General features: G+C 30.4%; 2 protein-coding genes across 6 annotated transcripts in view; one reads left to right on the forward strand and one right to left on the reverse strand.

Moving 5' to 3' along the window:
- Window positions 1-11,193, forward strand: part of LOC139486504 (beta-alanine-activating enzyme-like) — a 54,102-nt gene extending 42,909 nt beyond the window's left edge. For all 4 annotated transcript variants that reach the window (XM_071271404.1, XM_071271405.1, XM_071271406.1 and 1 more), the window contains 5 exons: window positions 4,869-5,020; window positions 6,197-6,360; window positions 8,178-8,303; window positions 8,639-8,770; window positions 10,603-11,193. In XM_071271404.1, the coding sequence (XP_071127505.1) occupies window positions 4,869-5,020; window positions 6,197-6,360; window positions 8,178-8,303; window positions 8,639-8,770; window positions 10,603-11,172 (1,144 nt within the window). In that variant the 3' untranslated portion in view covers window positions 11,173-11,193. The remainder of the gene's footprint in view (window positions 1-4,868; window positions 5,021-6,196; window positions 6,361-8,177; window positions 8,304-8,638; window positions 8,771-10,602) is intronic.
- LOC139486507 (uncharacterized) lies at window positions 687-4,758 on the reverse strand. Of its 2 annotated transcripts, XM_071271410.1 has the most exons (3): window positions 4,512-4,740; window positions 2,391-2,699; window positions 687-1,780 (listed from the first exon to the last, which is right to left on the reverse strand). In XM_071271410.1, the coding sequence occupies exons 1-3, from the start codon at window positions 4,606-4,608 to the stop codon at window positions 1,089-1,091; spliced, it is 1,098 nt and encodes a 365-aa protein (XP_071127511.1). In that variant the 5' UTR covers window positions 4,609-4,740; the 3' UTR covers window positions 687-1,088. The 2 variants fall into 2 exon arrangements, with proteins under 2 accessions (XP_071127511.1, XP_071127512.1); XM_071271411.1 differs by having other exon boundaries at window positions 687-2,699; window positions 4,512-4,758.
- Window positions 11,194-20,324: the final 9,131 nt, after the last annotated feature.

The raw sequence follows: 20,324 nt of genomic DNA on the forward strand, positions 1-20,324 counted from the left end.
GAAATAAAATGATATGGGGCAAGTTTTCAAGTGACAACTTTACTCATCATAAGAGAAATAAGTGCTTTTGTTATTGATATTCATCTTAACAAGTACTGTACTGGAAAACGTGAACAATGTACAAATACGTCATACCCTGCATCAAGGTCAGGCTGGAATTTAGATAAATATAAACAACTTTCTGGTATGCCTGATATTCATTAGTTTCCCAATAAATATGGTGTGCAAATAAGATTGCACCAACTATGGTTTTACTGACAACTTGAGAAAAGTTATTGATTGCACAATCTAAATCTATCTTTTAATTAACATGAAGTTATTACCATTTTCTGAAATCTTCTTGAATGTTGCATTTTATGTAACATAAGGTTCATTGACCAATTTTACTTCAAAACACTGAAAAAGAGAGGGGGGATACCTAAGGGACATTCAAAGTCGATGAAAAACTGACAAAGCCATGGCAAAATAAAATGAAAAATGACGAAAGACAAACAACAGTCCACAAAACACAACAAAGAAAGCTCAAGACTGTCAGAGCAACAAGACCTCCTTCAAAAACAGGACTTTTTCAGTAGTATCCTGCTCCACATGTGGCACCCATCATGTTGCTCATGTATAGCCTCAGGTACAAAATCAGTGATGTCTCATTCGCAACAAGGCCTCATGTAGTATAACAAAAACAAGACTTTGATATATAAATCTTTAATCAATAACAAATTAAAAAGGTAACAATCTATAACAACTGACTGTTGTAAAAAAGTATCACAAATTTAAAACAAAAATACTGTAAACCAAGTACTCTAAACATGTTAAAATAAATACAAATACATTGCTGTCTTGCAAAATTAGAATATACACTTTTTTTTTAAATTGTCTTGTGCACAACATAAAACATCTAGTACAATTCCTTGTAAAGTATAATATTGTCTCTATTAGGTTAAAGTTCATACTCCGCTTTCAAACTTTAATAAACAAAAAGAACTAATCTTGTTATTACTATAACATTGATCTCTTAAATGAAACAGAGCACATTTAAAAGTCTTGTCTATATACTTTAAAAACAACTATAAACCAACACAAATCTAATCTCAGAAGATAGCTAATTTGACATCCTTGAAATTTTGTATCATGTAAATAAAAGATTTAGCATTTGACTCATCTTCTTTTGAAATAAAAGAAGTATGAATGTATTGCAATGTAGGGCATTTCACAAAACACTCGCGAAACTTCACAAAACTGAATTTCACTTGACAAGCATCCAAATTTTTTAAAGGCATATAACCCAAAATGCTTACAATTGAGTTTACAGACAAAGCTGTAAATGATAAATAAAGTTCTGTCAAATTTGAGAGATTTTTTAAATATTTCAACTCATCATCAATAATTTGGGTGTTTGAAATATCCAAAGATGTCAAGGTTACCAAGTTTTGCAAAAATGAAAAATCGAACAATGGGCTTTCACATAAATTGAGCCTTTTCAAATGGTAACCTCCTGCAAGTCTTGATATGATTTGATTAAATTCTAGTTTTGTCATATCAAAAATTTGACTCCCTACTTCAAATGTATGTAGTTTTTCCACTGACATTGTTGATAATTTTAGAGTTTGCTTATCAATGACAAAACAATCTTCATTAAATGATACTTCAACAAACACTCCACAATTTCTCTCAATGATGTCATGCAATTTTTTATTGACTTTAGAAACAGTCATTAACAATTCAGTGACACTAATAAATTTTAAGACCCCTTTAATTAATTCTTCTGTTAAATCCATAAATCCTACAAAAGAGAATAAAAAATCTCTGAACAGTTTGTAATTAAATACTACATGTATAAAAATGTATGGATACACAATGTATACACTTCACTCAAACATTATTTCTGTATTGTAAAAAAAACTAACTGTTAAGCATGATGTTGTTTTGTTGCTTTATCTTCTAAATGATGTACATAAAAAAAACAATGTTAACCCACTTATTTACACATGCAACAACCCTGATCACCTACATGTCGACTTATTTTTTAACAGCATTAATGAATTCTCTTAACAAGTCCATTTTTTCATTATGCATTTCTTTTCTTTCTTTCATATTTGAAGCCCTCTCCTCTTTCTGATTTCCTGTGTAATCTTTGAGAAATTCAACAATCTCAGTAGCTGCAGATTTTTTTTTTTTGATTGACGTACATGTGCCAGCTTTTTCAGTACTCTTTTTATTCTTATCATCTTCATCATCTGATATACCGGTACTACTTTCCAAAGAATCCTCACTGCATTGCTTTCTCTTGTTTGAAATAGATGTGCCCAAGGTTGATTTGGGTTTTATAACGGGATTTCCTTGAAACAATTCACTCATTTCTTCCATATATGGACATGTTTTTCTGTCATTACCTGATTTTGAATTGTGGTCATTGATTTTCTTCAGGTTGGTAGTAAGAGTCTTCATCCTCCCTTGCACCTGCTCCCATGTAAACCGGAAACCATTTCCAGCCAATACTTTTGAAATATCCTCCCACATTCTCTTTTTAGTTTGCTTCCCTTTGTTTGTAAGAACTTCTCTTTGTTTCACCTCATTGATAAGAATCTTCGTTGCTGAATCGCTCCAAAAAGACGGTGAGTTGGATGTTGAGCATGATGATGAGGCTGAATCATCACGGGAATCACCAGTCTCTGTACATGTAGACTGTTGAGAGTTTAGGCCTACAATTAAAAATTATTTAAACATGTAAATAAAGGTCACCATTGGAAAAATGGGATTAGATATTGCATGTACATGTAGCTTCTTTACTTTAAGCTAAAATGGCTGTTTACACCTCAAAATTTACTGTGAGCACAGACAAACCTGTGCAGCTGGAAAAGTTTTAAGGCATGGCATGACCTACATGTAGATATATAAAATTCAAATGTATTTAATGTTTCAGAAAATTAAAAACTTAACTGGATTTTTCTGTGCACTTTTTTTGGTCCCTGCAGATATGAAGTTTAGACACAGTCATTTTAGCCTCAAGGTAAAGATGTTTATTTAAGAATTGAATGCTTCTTTTTTTAATTTTATTGGGAGTCAGTACAAGCGTTGACCAAAGCACATTTTGTATAAAGTGTGGAAGCGCTTCATATTAAAAATATGCGCATGATCAACACTTTTACACCCTTATAAAATTATAAAAAGAAGCATTCAATTCTTATAATTACATTTTTATGCTACAACCATGAAATTAAGAGTTATATCAAGCTTTCTGGGTTTTTTTGTTTTTTTTTAATACATGTAAATGCATTGTTTTGACATTGTCAGGGATAGCACGTGCAGTCATAGCTGCTGTATTTTATATGGAAATAAAATGTGATATGGGAGTGCCTCACGATTGTTTTCAGCCAATCAAAAATTACTAAATCTAATGAAACATACATGTAATGTCATTATGTATAAATATAATGTCTTTACTGTAGTAGTTGTTCAATTTATTTACATTCATTTTGTTTAAGACATGGACCATACATCTTTTGGGTGGGGAGCATGGTTTTTTTCTCAGGATAAACAAATGTTTTTCGACATTCGTAAAAATACAAACTATATTTTTTAATAACATACAGGAACAATATTATTTTTTCCTAAGTTCAACGTTGTATTTTTACCCCTTTTTTAAAAAGAAAAAGAAACCACTTTTCCCACTTCCTTTCACCCTTTTGAAACAAACTATTTTCCAAGAAAATTTAGAATCAAATTATTTTTTTTAAAAGCCCATTGTTTTAATACCATTTGGTTCTTCTTAAAATTTTCTTACAACTCAGCACATATGAATTATTATATATTTTTTTTAAACTTTATGATGACATTCCTATGAATTAATTATGATATTTATCATTTAGTGATTATTATAACCAAATTCAGTCATCTGTATATAATCATTTGTTTCCTTATGTTTTAAGGTGTACATAGTTGCTAAAACTATACCCTTTGGGTAGTGCTCCACAATTAATGGAGGAATATACAAGAAACTGAACTGAACTTCTTTACTTTTTGGGGGGAGGGTGGCATGCCAAGAGGTAAATTTGGCTTTTGAACCAATACACCTTATCGCTATTCCCGGCTGACCCGTCCGCTTGAACTTTTGACGTCAACAACAATCACTTTTCCATTGTGGCGTCAGACATTTTGTTTTATGACGTCAAAATTTTACGGGAACCTGTGTGATTTCCAGCAATGCCCATGGCGGACAAATAGCGATAAGGTGTATTATTAAACTTTGTTGGATATTGCATATATTTCTTTTGTTTAATAAGATAAAAAGAAACGATTGTGTACCATTAAATCAACCTGTCTACCATTTTTAATATGTTATATATATATACGTGCCATCAACGAGATCAGCTGAAATTCATATAAGGGCCGAAACATATAAAGGGGACGATTGAAAGTCAATGCTTTGAGTAAAATATACATTTAAAGAATATGGGAAAATGCTTGAATATGATGCATTACACATTTGTGCATATATTTATCGAATCATTTACCTGCACTCATACAAGGATGGCGCAAAAATTCGTCCATATTAGTTGAAATTGATTTGCAAGATTCACACTCAAAATGGATGTCTTCTGTTTCGGCCATGGTGAATGAAGTTGTCACGTGGTCTCTCCACTTGCTACCTGGGTCTCGAAATGGAGAAGCGGTAGCTCTCCAGTAGACCAGCTGTTCCCAAACGAACTATCGCGGAGCGATCCAGTAGCGATCCTGCAGACCAAACAAATACGCTCCTGGTGATCTTTTTAATTGCCAATTAATAACTGTAAATTGATAGAATAAAAATCAGGTCACATGACATGACATAGGAAAAATTATTTAATCTTATTTTGTATATCCATTTTCAGTGATGGTAGAATGGCCGTGTTCATTGGATCTCATTCTCATAAATTTTCTGCAATATTGTTTAATAGTGGTGAGTTGCTATGGGAGACAACTCTTGGAGATAGAATAGAATCTTCAGCCTGCATTACATTATGTGGAGAGTTTGTTGTTGTTGGTATGTTATCTTATTAAGGCTTGTCCTGTTTTAGATTTTTTGTCAGATTTTCAGGATATCCTCTGGTTTTATCCATTTCAATGCATTGAAAAAAATTTGCCCGGTAACACCCATTTTTCTTTTTGTAAATCTTTTACATGTATAATGATAAGCCATCTGTTAAAGTCTTATAAAATTTTAATTACTTTTTAACAGATTTTGAGAACTTCAACTTGTCAATGATAAAGCTATGAAAAGTCAAGAGAGAATATTTTCACGCCAAAATTTCAATGGCATATATCTTGAAAACAAGCACCATGAGCACGGTGACCTATAATTTTTTTTTGCCTATGGATTCCTTTATTAATCCCCTATAGATATAAAGTAGTGTTTTGAAAAGTTAATTACTTTGAAACTGAGAAGCGAACTTCCTTAATGCACTGCAAACTTTTATGATTTTATGTTTTTCCTATAATTATGCCATTCATTTTTTTGTTCATTGAAATAATATATTAAGTTGTTTTATTCACAAAGAAAGGGCTTTTACATACATACACATATACTGTTATAAATGTAAACAAAAGTTAGAACTTTTATTTCTTTACAAACTTGATATACATATGATGCACAATATTTATATTTTACATGTTTTAGATTTGAAAATATTTCCATTAACTTCCACCAGCAATGTAATTAAATTGAATATAGATTTTAGACATTAAAGTCTGTGGTATGAGTGCCAATGAGACAACTATCCATCCAAGCCTAAATTTGTAAAAGTAAAACATTTAAGGCAAAAGAAGGAACTTCAACATGGAGCCTTGGCTCACATCGAACAGCAAGTTATAAAGGGCACCAGAAATGACTACTGTAAAACCATTCAAACGGGAAACCTAAGGTTTAATTTTAAGATATATAAAAAAAAAAAACACTTATGAACCACATCCCCATGACATCAATAAATTACAACCACTGAACAACAGTTTCCTGACTTACAATAGGTGCTTGTATGATTTACTAAGTGGTTGATTTACACTTTAAAAATCCCCACATAAGACAAATCAAATCATATGTCATTTATCAAAACCTGTCATGTATAAGTTTTTGTTGTTTCGTTCAAGTGTAGGGTTTAAATTGACATGTATAAAACATATCATGCTAATCTAACATTAAGATGGTATCATCACTTTGTTTCAGGTTGTTACGATTATAATTTATATGCAGTCAATAGTAATAACGGAGATGTTTGGTGGAAATACCAAACTGGAGGAGAGATTAAAAGCTCACCAGTTGTAGATCCTGTCACTTCATTGGTTATATTTGGGTCACATGATCAATGCTTGCATGCAGTAGATGTGAAAGTAAGCTTTGATATAAAATAAGGAGATACTGATATGGTATGATTGTAAAAGAGATAACTAACCAACAAACTCCAAATGAAGTGAAGAAACCACTGTATGGCCTTCAACAATCAGCAAAACCCATATATTTTGGTCTGCAAAAAGAATTTTGAATACTGTAAATTTAAAAATTATGATGAATTTTGTATTAATGTTCACTTGAATAAAGTAACTGGTTGATCTCAATTATAGCATTGTGATTCCGATATCTGATTGAGAAATCGCAGTAATTGATCTAATGTCTTCTGAATTAACAGTTTCTCAAATAAGGATTACGAATTGACTAGAAATTGTCATAGTTATTTATACATGTACAGTTAATTGTACTAAGTGCTGAAAGTTAACTTAAGGTGGTACCTAACACTATAGGGAGAAAACTCTGTAAAATCAGCTAAACGTTTTAATCACATTGTATTGTTAAGGAAATATTAAACTTCTCATTGATCAAAATTAGTGTTTGTCAAACTGCTATGTAACCAACCAATTTTTACGAGAAATTGATTGGTTGAAGTCTTTTGAAATTTTTATATTTTTTTCAAATGGTCCAAGTAAATGTTTTGTCAAGATTTTATGAAAATTAAATGAACCAAATTAATTTTAGTCAAGGTGTTGAGTACCACCTTAAGGCATCCTTTATCATGACATTTATCTGAAAATTTGATTTCCTTTATTATTATTGATTATTAAGAGAGTATGATGTAGTAGAAAAAAGTAAAATCATAAAAATACTGAACTCAGAGAAAAATCATTTCGGAAAGTCCATAATCACATGGCAAAATCAAATAACAAAACGCATCAAAAACAAATGGACAAGAACTGTCATATTCTGAATTGATAATGGTGTCATTAGTACATGGTACTAGCACATTCTATGAATTTATGATAGATGAATGGAGTATACCATTTATACTAATTTAAATATTCAAATTTGTTTTTCACGTATACCCACAAAATCCAGGAATATTTATATTTTACAAATAATGATAAATCCACAGTATATACTATACTTAGATTGGTCCAGGAAGTTTTAACTGAATTACTTGTAATCATTGAGATAGGGATTTCTCCTTTATTTAATCTGAGATAAAAAAAAAATAAAAAAGTAAAAGAGAGTTTGCTGGGACAACATCATTAAAGCTAAGATTATATTAAAATCGAGAATGGAAATGAGGAATGTGTCAAAGAAACAACAACCCGACCATATAACAAACAACAGCAGAAGGTCACCAATAGGTCTTCAATGCAGTGACAAATTCCCGCACCCGGATGCGTCCTTCAGCTGACCCTTAAACAAATATATATACTAGTTCAGTGATAATGAACACCATACTTAACTCCAAATTATACACAAGGAACTAAAATTAAAAAAAATATAAGACTAAAAAAGGCAAGAGGCTCCTGACTTGGGACAGACGCAAAAATGTGGCTAGGTTAAACCTGTTAATGAGATCTCAACCCTCCCCTATGCTTCTAGCCAATGTAGAAAAGTAAACGCATAACAATATGCACATTAAAAAAAGTCTCAGTCTGATGTCAGAAGATGTAACAAAAGAAACTAAACAAAATGACAATAATAAATAAATAACAACAGACTACTAGCAGTTAACTGACATGCCAGCTCCAGACTTCAATAAAACTGATTGAAAGATTATGTCTTCAACATATGAATATCAGGCACAATCCCTCCCGTTAGGGATTGAGTATCTTACCATCATAACATATATGAGAAGAACACATTGTCTCTTTTAGTAATTAATTTTAATGCATATTTATTTTAGGTTAAAAAGAAAGTTTGGTGTACCATGATTGGCCATGGCAGTATCTTTGCATCACCGTGTGTTTCATCTCAACCACATTTAATTTTCTGTGCAACTCTGGGAGGAATTTTAGCAGCATTACATGGAGTAAGTATTATCCTAAAATATTACACCTTAAATAAATGTCTGTGAATATAATTGGTCAATAGCATTGAAATGTAATATTTTTCAATTTTTATCATTTTTGTCATTTTTGTATGAATTTTGTTCTCAAAGATATGTCTGGTTACCAATTTTATTAAGGTATTTGCCCCCCAAAAAATTGCCTTTTAATTGCACCTTGACCAAATTCATTGAAGTTGAAAAATGGAGACTTAGCAGCAGCATCTCGGCTACATCAACAAATTATTAAACAGGTAATTATTATTCTATAGCTACACTGTTTAAACATGTGCATTAACCTTTTTTGTTTTTATCATCAGGACAATGGAAAATTGTTATGGCAATTTAACTGTAGAAAACCAGTATTCTCTTCACCTATGCTGACAAAACATGGCATTTGTGTTGGTTGTGTGGATAAGAAAATATATCATATTAATTTCCAAGGCCAAGAGGTAAATATTTATAAATTTGTGAGAATCGTTAGCATTTCCTTTCTTAACCCTACACATGGGGAAGAACCTTTATTGCTGCCTTGAGTGGTAATTTGCAAATAAAATCATATATTATAGATATACATTTACTACTTATGCCATCCATTCATATTTAGATCAACCTCTGGACAAGATAAAACTGTCCTGATAAGAGTGATTACTTTATCAAACACTACAATTATCAAGAGTGATTACTTTATCAAACACTACAATTATTAAGAGTGATTACCTTGTCAAACATCACAATTATTAAGTGATTACTTTATCAAACACTACAATTATCAAGAGTGATTACTTTATCAAACACTACAATTATTAAGAGTGATGACCTTGTCAAACACCACAATTATTAAGTGATTACTTTATCAAACACTACAATTATTAAGAGTGATTACTTTATCAAACACTACAATTATTAAGAGTGATTACTTTATCAAACACTACAATTATTAAGAGTGATTACCTTATCACACACTACAATTATTAAGTGATTACCTTATCAAACACTACAATTATTAAGAGTGATTACTTTATCAAACACTACAATTATTAAGAGTGATTACCTTATCAAACGCTACAATTATTAAGTGATTACTTTATCAAACACTACAATTATTAAGTGATTACCTTATCAAACTACAATTATTAAGAGTGATTACCTTGTCAAACACTACAATTATTAAGAGTGATTACCTTATCAAACACTACAATTATTAAGAGTGATTACTTTATCAAACACTACAATTATTAAGAGTGATTACCTTGTCAAACACTACAATTATTAAGAGTGATTACTTTATCAAACACTACAATTATTAAGAGTGATTAGATAACTTTATCAAACACTACAATTATTAAGAGTGATTAGATAACTTTATCAAACACTACAATTATTAAGAGTGATTACCTTATCAAACACTACAATTATTAAGAGTGATTACCTTATCAAACGCTACAATTATTAAGTGATTACCTTATCAAATGCTACAATTATTAAGTGATTACCTTATCAAACACCACAATTATTAAGTGATTACTTTATCAAACACTAAATTATTAAGAGTGATTACCTTATCGAACACTACAATTATTAAGAGTGATTATTTTATCAAACACTACAATTATTAAGAGTGATTACCTTATCAAACACCACAATTATTAAGTGATTACCTTATCAAACACCACAATTATTAAGTGATTACCTTATCAAACTACAATTATTAAGAGTGATTACCTTATCAAACACTACAATTATTGGTCCAATGAAGAATAAGCTAATTCAATTTGTTTGCACTGATTTTTATTTTCACTAAGCCGTTCATCATGAGTGAAAAAAATAATTCAAAATAGATTTAATTGAGTGTGTACAAAAATTGAATAGTTCTGGTTGTCTCTTTGTGGCACAATTAACAAAAGGTAAATGAAAACCATATATTACCTGTATGTTACTTTATTTCCAATAGTTAATATGGAATTCATGGTTAACCGATTCTTAAAGCTGACCTTACTTTTATGATTGAAGAACACACTAAAATAGATAATCACAAACTATTGCACACAATTACTTAATAAATGAGATTGAATATACTTGAATCAATAACTGATCAGTCAAAAGATGATTCATATTACTGATGAACCTGAAAATATGTAACAATAGAAATTTACAAGTTGTATGCTTCATCCATTATCTTAAAATCACAAAAAAAAGGGGCAGATAACTCATCATCTGGTCAAATTTTTTTCAACTTTTAATCTGTTTTATGTATTCTATCAAATTTTATTTTTGTTTGCAGACTTGGACGTACACAGTTAAAGATTTAGTGTTTTCCTCCCCTACTGTTGTTGATGATGTGATTTTAATTGGGTCAAATGATTGTCACCTGTATTGTTTATCAATGGAAGGATACCTTATTTGGAAGGTGAAAGTAGAATCAGCTGTTTATTCCTCAGCATTTACTTTCACTTTGAACTATTTTCAACAAGATCATGACATAATCAAAACTAAAACAAAAGATGTTCAAAACAATATGTATTTTCTTTCAAATTGTCGTCCTCAAAAAAATTCCAAACCAGAAGATATTTCATTTGAAAAATCTTCTTGTAATTTGTTTGAAGCTGAGCAAAGTAACAAACTAAAAACTGATACTATAATGATTAATACCATACAAAAGATTGGAAAAGTAAAGAAATTTGTCACATTTGCTTCTACTGCTGGAAATCTTTATATTGTTGACCTCTGTTCAGGGGAGATAATTTTAAAGCACTTCCTGTCAGGACAAATATTTTCCTCACCTGTTGTTTATGATAACTGTTTAGTTGTTGGATGTAGAAATGACTTTGTTTATTGTTTAAGTATTAAATAAAAAATGTTGTACTTTTTAAAACTACATGTATTTATCTTATCTTCACATTATAATCATTTATAAAATTTGAATATTTGATCAAATAAATCTCAATTATGTGTTTAAAATTGCTGTTGAAGACTGTACGGTATAATTTCTCTGTCATTTGGTCTCTTGTGAAGAGCTGTAACATTGGCGATCATACCTTATCTTTTTAGAAACAATATTATCAGGTTTCGAAACTAAATATTATACATGTTAAAAAATGAAAACAACACTTTCTATATTTTACACGCTCAGAGCACCTTTCAGGATTTTCTTTCATCAGGAACGCTGAAAGCCACATATTTGAATGACAAGGTTTTATAACAACAGAAAAGTTGAAGAGTTGAAATACAAAAAGGACCTAATAAATAATAACCAAATCCATCTATGGGTAATATGACAGAAGGAGTTAAACCTTATTTTTTCCATAATTTATAAATTTATAAACAGAATAATTAAAACAGGGTTTGTTATAAATCATTCCAGGACTATTGAACTGACTAGTGACCTGATGATACTCTTGTTAACCTCTAAAATGTTGTTATCTGATATATATAATTCTATAGTATGTTTTCTAGGCTTTCAAATAATTATATATAGTTTGGAATTGGATAAATGCTTTTAATATCTATGGCCAGAGCTAGTTGTTCAGTGATGAAACTCAGAAAAAAAACATTAACCTGCTACAAACAAGAGTTCTAAAAAGTAATGATTAACAACAGAACCCACCAACAATATCATGGACCGAATAGTATAGCCTTATCCATATGTTATTTGTAATATGGAGTGGTAACCTGCTTTGAATAATCATCTATAGCCAATGTAGAATAAACATACACAAAGTAGAAATCAATGTTATCTTTTAACACACATCGTCATATATATGCACCAATAGCTGTGTATATTCATTTTTATATGTTTTTCATATTTATGTACAATTTCGATAAAACATCCTGACAAAACGAAGACTACATTTTACAATTGAGGTGATTGCATAAAGTATATTCATCAAACAGTAAATGTCATGACCGTAAAATGAGAATTTTCTTTGGATAATAATACATAATTTTCCAAGGTAAAAGTAAAACTAGAAAATGTGGCTGCTGGAATACTGTAAAGCTTGTTTGCTTAACGTCTACTATCTGAATGGAACCATCTTTTCTGCCTGTAACAAATATTACAATATCTTAAATATATAAATATTATACATTATATACCTATTGAAATACTAAGATGGCAAATATGACAAAGACATGTTAATTGACGAAAACATTGAATACTTAGTATGTTGAAAAGATGTATTTGTGTTTGGTCTGGTCGATAACGAAATTGATAAATATTGGCTGCCTATGTAATGACTTTAAACATGTCTTTAAGGTGGTATGGGTGTCTTCCTCCATCTTGGATTGTAAAAAACAGAGAACCAAAGGTCCACATTTTCTAACAAGTTAGCAAAATTTGACGCAGGAATGCAGATATTTAATGTGAATATTCATTTTAAGAACCAATTTATAAGAATATGACTTATAAATATTAATATTTTTGCAAATATTGATCATTTTTGGTTGTTTTTATATTTTTTTAATAATGGCATTTTAAGGGGACGTAACTCTAAAGCAGTGCATTTTCTGAAGGATTCTACATGGAATTTTCCTATTTTGTATTTTAGCCGGAAAAAACGTACGGTGACCCTATCTTTTCTTTTGATATTCTCAAAGCATTTTCTGAAAGCTATCTTTTCCTTAAGTATTTTACAATTCTATCATTTTGTTTAATTTCTAATCACAAAATGGTTTTTTTTCCTGTATAATCCATACAAAATGTGTCATTTTGTCAAGTCCTGTAGCTTGAGAAAATGCGCGGTGACCTATCATTTTTATTATATTTTTCATCATATATCAATAGATACTATGTTTTGGCAAAGTATGAACAAATTCTATCATTTTTATTTTAAGACTCCCATACCACCTTAAGATCACTTATACATGCAGATCAAATGCTTTACGTTATGTAACATCCTAGATATTGGTTTGTTATTTTGCGATGCATCATGATATGACAGATTGCTATTTTATATATATTGTTTACTATCTGGATGTTCTATACATGACCAACGTTTTGAAACTGAAATCTACATTGTAAAAATTAGACTGCATTTATTTAAATAGTTGTATCCTTAATTATCATGATTAGGTTAAAATTCTGTGAACTGTAGAAAGTTTTCTTCTTTGGAAGAAGTATAATGTTGATATTGAGTGACATGTCTTTAATGTCCTTGAATGAATGAAATGACGGTGACGTAATAGTTGATGGATTAATCCCACTGCTTTAAGGGAGCTACCATTTGATTTTTATGGGGGGGGGGCTAGGATGAAATTTGAAAAAAATAGGCAGGACAGGAGTTTTAAGTAAAAAAAAAGTCAGGATGAGACACTTTGCAAAAAAAAAAAGGCAGGATGACAATTTAGGTAAAAAAAGTCAGGATAAACTAATAAAAAAAAAAGGCAGGACCGAATAGAGTGAAAAATAAAAAGGCAGGACAGAGATTACTACTAAAAAAAAAGGCAGGACAAAATTTTTCATCCTAGCCCCCCCATCAAAATCAAATGTCTATTATCTTGTCAAGTATGTTTTGGTCATTTGAGATTTTAACAGATCTTTAAAGAAACATTGTTTAAGAAATAGTATATACTAAACAAAAATTATAATTAAGCAAAAACAACCACCAGGTTAGGATATACTTACTGACAACTATCACAGTACCTGAAATAAACGTTTACTAGTTATAAAAAGTAAGATACTTCATTCAGAGTAATAATTTAGACTTTGACTATATACGAATGAATAGTTTTTTTTGATAATGTGCGACTGTCATTTTCTTATCCCTTTTGAATCAAATTCATCGATTAATGTCACTGCGGTGCAGGTCAATATTTGTTACCCCTTATTGACTGATCCTGAAATTGCACAGAACAGTTTGTAAAATTTTGAAGATTTATCAAAATCTGGATTCACAATTTAGATCTTCTAGTATTTACTTTGTATCTTTATTAAACTATCTAATCTTTATTTTCTTTTTTTTTTAAATCAAATCCAAGTGTCTTATATCCTTTTTTTAACTGGGCCTAGGAGGAAAATCAAGATATATAGCTTAATAGCTCTTGGAGTGGGTTTCACCAAAAAACTTACAACTAAGATTGAACAAAAGTTCATGAATTGGTCTTATTTCGTGAAATTGACTCCCAACTATTTGTAATATCTGAATCTAGGTGTCACTTTTTAAATAAGATAACAGACAAGATATCGCTGACTTGTTTTATATGATGTTTTCAATTTAATTTCCAGCTTTTTAGCATTGAAGAGAGAAAAAAATCGCTGTTAATGTTTATAATATATACAAACTTACAATTCGTTTCCTAAGCTCCTGCAAAAGTACATAAACATGATGAAGACATTTATTGATAATATTAATTGTTTTCTGGGTATGACTCTTTTAAGTGTAGTATTTGTGGGTCCTTTAAATGATAGGGACATGCACATGAGATGTGATTTTTTTTAGAATATGACTTTCTTTGTTTCAATCATTGATAAAAGTGAAATAATGAAGTGATAATCCGCCTTTAACAGCCAATTTTGACCAATCTTGTCAAATAAACAAATGAATATCGCTGATAAATTATTGCAAGTGAATCCGTATTGGTGTTACCTTTGATTTAACCCATAAACTAAATATTAGTTCCGCATGTTTTAGTCGTGTTCAGACTATAATAGGAAAACAAACGTCAACATTGAAAGTGAAATAAAGGTGAACCATTTCCTTGACTGATTCGATTCACAAAAAATAATTCTTCTATAAGTAAAGATAATGAACTTTTTTAAAACCTGAAACATTAAATAAAACTGACACAGACTGGTCCAGTTGCATGAGGTCGCTATCTTTCTTTCTTTGTGTTTATTTTTATGTCTATATTGGCTTAATGTGACCGTCGACAGTCTTCAGAGGTTATCACTATTGTTAATCAGGTGGCCGATACACTAAAATACTCACACGGAATACTGATAAAATGTTATCTAGTACATTTGTTGTTAACTGTTTATTTCAGACTTATTGTAATTTGAGTATACCTTTAAGTATGTTATAAATCATAATATGAGAATTGGAGTCAAATCCTTCAACAGGATTGTGACAGGTAATGCCCATTTAAGACATGGGTTCTTTTCACGATGTTGACAAATCCTCATGAAAAGTTCAATTAATTGAACCTTGTCCGTTTGTATGCAACTTCATGATGTTGTTCTACGCATATGGTATTGATACATTGGTCCTTACTGCCATTTTTAACACACTATTGTGCTATTTCATGGCGGTCAGTTTTTAGTCCCCTACCAAAGCAGTTGATGGGGACTTAAGGTTTGTACTCCGTCCGTCTGTCTGTCTGTTTTTCTGTCTGTCCATCCGTCTGTCCGACAAATCAGTTTTCGTTGTGCTTTAAGACATTGATTTGGTATTTGGTGTATTGTTTCATCAGGACTAGTTACAGATCAAGTTCGAATTTCGTTCCGGTCTGATGATTTTGTGAAAGAGTTATGGTCCTTTGACTTAGAAAATTTACCGAAATTATGAATGATTAACTGGTAGGGGACTGTGTATTGCCATTAGGAGAAGAAGCTGGGAAGCCCAGGAAAAAGAAACGCACCGAAAAATTATGCCCACCTCCGGGTTTGGGATTTTTTCGCTTCATAGCAGACCAATTGGTAGCCTTCGGCTGTTGTATGCTCATAGGTCAGGTTGTTGTTTCTTTGACATATTCCCCATTTCCATTCATAATGCTATTCTTTCATTTTTTTATGGTCTTTTAACAATTTCATGTTGATCTAATAAGAGCTTAGCATGTGGAGTATGCAAGAGCTCGTTTGTTGGTGTTCAATTATGCTGAAGATGTTCAGGTATTAAACAGATATTTAACATTAAAAAAATAAACTTTTAAAGCCATATAATAACATTTGTCCTTTAGTATGCTAAACGTAACAGTACCATTTGTTTCTAAAAGTGTGTTATACTCAATAATAACTTTTTTTCTGTACGTTTTCTCTACGCAAATATAACATGTTTTTATATAGTTCTTTATGTAATACTTTATAACGTTCTGGTTTCACTTTACGCCTAATCAATTCACCTACTGATGCATAGCAACGTTTTTTTTTAGAATATATATTGACGAAAACCATGACCAACAATTGTTTAATTATATAGATTTTACAGAATTACATTACTTACCACAACTCACTGCAAATGAATAAAAATATGTTTAATGACACATATCTTGTTCCTTCATCAAGTAAGAAACAGTATAGTATACTATAAAGAATGAAGTAATGATGTGAGGGCATACTAGTTGGATTGAATTTAAAAGTATGGTATATTGACTAAGAAAACATTTTTATAGATAACAATATCATAATAGTATTACATAAAGTAACACACTATTTATTGTACAGGTCGATTAAACGGTACAGTATTTACGAAATAAGAAAGTAACAAAACCCTTTAATACAACACAAGGCAATGTCCAAACGAACGTCTAAATTATAACAACATTTATAATCACACAAAATAATTCTTAAATAAATAAAAAAGATTATGAACTTTTTTTAATCCTGAAACTTTGAATCAAACTGACATACGCAGGTCCAATTGCACGAAGTCACTATATATATCTATATCTATTTTTATGTTTATGTTTATTTTGAATGTCTGAGACCATCGACAGCATTCAGAGATTATTTCGATTTTTAAGTAGATGGCCGGTAAACTAAAATACTCAAACGAAATTCTGAGGAATGCTAATTTTGACAATATTGGACCAGCTGATGCCCACTTCTGGGTTTGGAATTTTCTCGGTGCATTGAAGACCAATTGATTGTCTTCGGTTGTTATATGCTCATTGGTCAAGTTATTGTTTCTTTGACACATACCTGATTTCAATTCATAATTTTTATTCTTTAATATTTTCATTGTCTTTTAACAATTTGATGTTGATCTAACAAGAGCTTGGCATGTGGAGTATGTTACCTCTAATGCCATATAGTTACATTTCTCCTTAAGTTTGCTAAACGCAACAATAACATTTGTTTCTAAAAGTGCGTTATACTCAATGATAACTTTTTTTCTGTACGTGTGCTATACGCAAATATAAAATGTTTTTATATAGTTCTTTATGTGATACTTTATAACGTTCTGGTTTCACTTTGAGCATAATCAGTTAACCTACTGATGCAAAGCAGTGGTTTTAGAATATAAATTGACGAAGACCAACAAACGTTTAATATAATAGATTTTACAAAATGGCATTACTTACTCATTTGCACTGAAAATGAAAAAAAAATATGTTTAATGACACAATTATTGTTCCCTCTTCAAGTAAGAAACAGTATAGTATATTATAAAGAATGAACTAATGATGTGAGGGCGTACTAGTTGGATTGAATTTAAAGTATGGAATATTGACTAAGAAAACATTTTAATAGATAACAATATCATAATAGTTTGACATAAAGTAACACAGTATGTATTATACAGGTCGATTAAACTGTACATTATTCACAAAATAAGAAAGTAACATAACCTTTAATACAACACAAGGCAATGTCCAAACGAACGTCTACATTTTAACAACATTTATAATCATTGATATAAAGAATAAAATAACACTGCTCTGATCATGCTGATTACGTTTTCGCAAGTTATGCAAGATAGCAGTTTGCATCGACCAAGACCACACAACACAAGGCAATGCATTACTGTACTTCTACATGTTAATGGCATATTAGTATTTTCTCTGGCATTGTATAATCCAATGGAATAAGGCATGAAACACACCAAACTGAACGTTCAGCTTCTATCATAACCAGTTTGGTAATCTTACTTATGTTAATGTTTTAGTACAGACTATATGCATGTATACCGATATTCTAATATCACTTTGTAAATACACAGTAAATAATATAATTCAATACGCATACAGATTGAGGTCAATGGCTTGCTACTGCAAAAGGACAATAGAAACTCAACATATTCTACAACAACAAAATTGTAATCATCCAGTGTATTTTATAACGCCTAATTGAACCATTTCCTTATCATGTTAAATATGTGAATTCTTCATACATTTATTTTTGAGTAATACATACTTTCAAAAATACAGTAAAATCTTACGTTAAACATCACAATGAACTGAATAACGATTTATTATTGTTCAATCTGATATAAAATTTGAAGGCAAAGTGAAAAAAAGAGGTTTTCAAGTCGAGGCATATTAAAACCGACTACTATCTGATATGGATTTTCTTCATTGTTTTAGAAAGTACGGCTGAATATCAATGTCTATATCTTCTAGTGGATATTTTCCGCTCAGAAATAATATTACATCGCCTTATTCATGTCATTTTGATATCAATTTATTTATATGTGTCTCTGAAATCCAGATCGAAGTTATCACATTTAATTACAAAATCATTTTTCTATACTGTTGTTCCGAGGTGTATATTCTCTATCCCAATGTCTTGCAACACGCAGAAGAACTTTATTACACATATTTAATTAGTACCAGTATGTATGTACATTAAATGTTATAGCTCCATAGAAACCATAGAAACCACATTTATAGTTACTAAACATCAGCATCGATTAGGTTGTGTTTTTATGTGTTCTTTGATTACTTTACCTTTCCCCAATTACCGTCTATAGGAATTCATTTTATTATCGAGCTTTCGAATTTTGTCGAAAAAGCGAGACATAGCGATCCTACATTCCGTCGTCGTCGTCGTCGTCGTCGGCGTCCACAAATATTCACTCTGTGATTAACGTTTTTGAAATTTTAATAACTTTCTTGAACTAGTCTGGACTTCTTATAATCTTGAACAGAAGATTGTTTATGGTCATGAGATAGTATCCAGAGGTAAATTTTTTTTAAAAAAATCCTGTTTTTCCGTACATTACCATTAACTGTACTTAGTTTTTTTTTGCCAGGAAACATAACATTCACTCTGTGGTTAAAGTTTATAAAATTTTAATAACTTTCTTAAACTATCCTGGATTTGTACCATTCTTGCACAGAAGCTTGTTTATTATCAGAAAAAAAGTTTCCAGAAGAACATTTTGTAAAAGTTCCATTTTTTCCGTATTTTTCTTATAAATGGATTTAGTTTTTCTGCCAGGAAACATAACATTCACTCTGTGGTTAAAGTTTTGTAAAACTGTCTTAAACTATCCTGGATTTGTAGCAAACTTGGACAAAAGTTTGTTTATGATCAAAAACTAGTATCTAAAATTAAAATTTGTACCCATTTATCGGTATTTACTTATAAATGAACTTAGTTTTTCTTTCAGTTAGCATTACATACAGTCTACAGTTAGAGTTTTTATTAAAACATATATTAGATTTCTAAACTATCAATTTTTTACCAAACTTGGACAGAAGCTACTTAAAATCTAAAGATTGTATCAAGTTGAATATTTTATTATTTGTTTTCCCTAATTATTGTTGAGACTACGATTAACAGCAAATGTAGGCGAGACACTGGGTTCCGCGGAACCCTTACGATTTTTTAGAGGCAATTACACAAACTGCTATGTTTGCGATGTTCGAAAAAATTAATTAAATATATCATATATATTTTAAAAACATAATTCTGATTGTGTGACAAAGTTTCAAAGAAGAAAACACAAATACGTCTGAGAGGCTCGTATTTAGATGTATATTTTAAGGTATAAGATGCATACACACGTTGATTTGTAACCTTGACTTTTCAATTATGCTTAATATATATGTGCAAATAACCTTTGTTATTAGATTAGCTATATATCACTGTAGATGAACCATTAACAAATGAACAGAATTGTATTTGCACGATGTTAACAATTGAGTTGTGTGTGTTTGCCGATATTGCAATAACTTAAAATTACATATACTTATTCTAGAGTAATAACAACATTGCGTTGTACATGTAACAGATACATGTTAATATTCTCATTGGAGTTAAACTTAGTATTATCAAGTTTATGTTTTTTACTGCACTTAATAAATGTTTTATACATCATTCCATGAAAGTAATATTAATCTATACTC

The sequence above is a fragment of the Mytilus edulis genome, chromosome 8 (genome assembly GCF_963676685.1).
Source record: "Mytilus edulis chromosome 8, xbMytEdul2.2, whole genome shotgun sequence".
Classification (NCBI taxonomy): domain Eukaryota; kingdom Metazoa; phylum Mollusca; class Bivalvia; order Mytilida; family Mytilidae; genus Mytilus; species Mytilus edulis.

Bases quoted from the DNA above. Each gene is read 5' to 3' on its own strand.
- LOC139486507 (XM_071271410.1), bottom strand. From the start codon at position 4,608: ATGGCCGAAACAGAAGACATCCATTTTGAGTGTGAATCTTGCAAATCA. The intron at 2,700-4,511 runs GTAAATGATTCG...TTTTAATTGTAG, and splicing joins CCATCCTTGTATGAGTGCAG to GCCTAAACTCTCAACAGTCT. The intron at 1,781-2,390 runs GTAATGACAGAA...TCTCTTTTGTAG, and splicing joins TGACCACAATTCAAAATCAG to GATTTATGGATTTAACAGAA.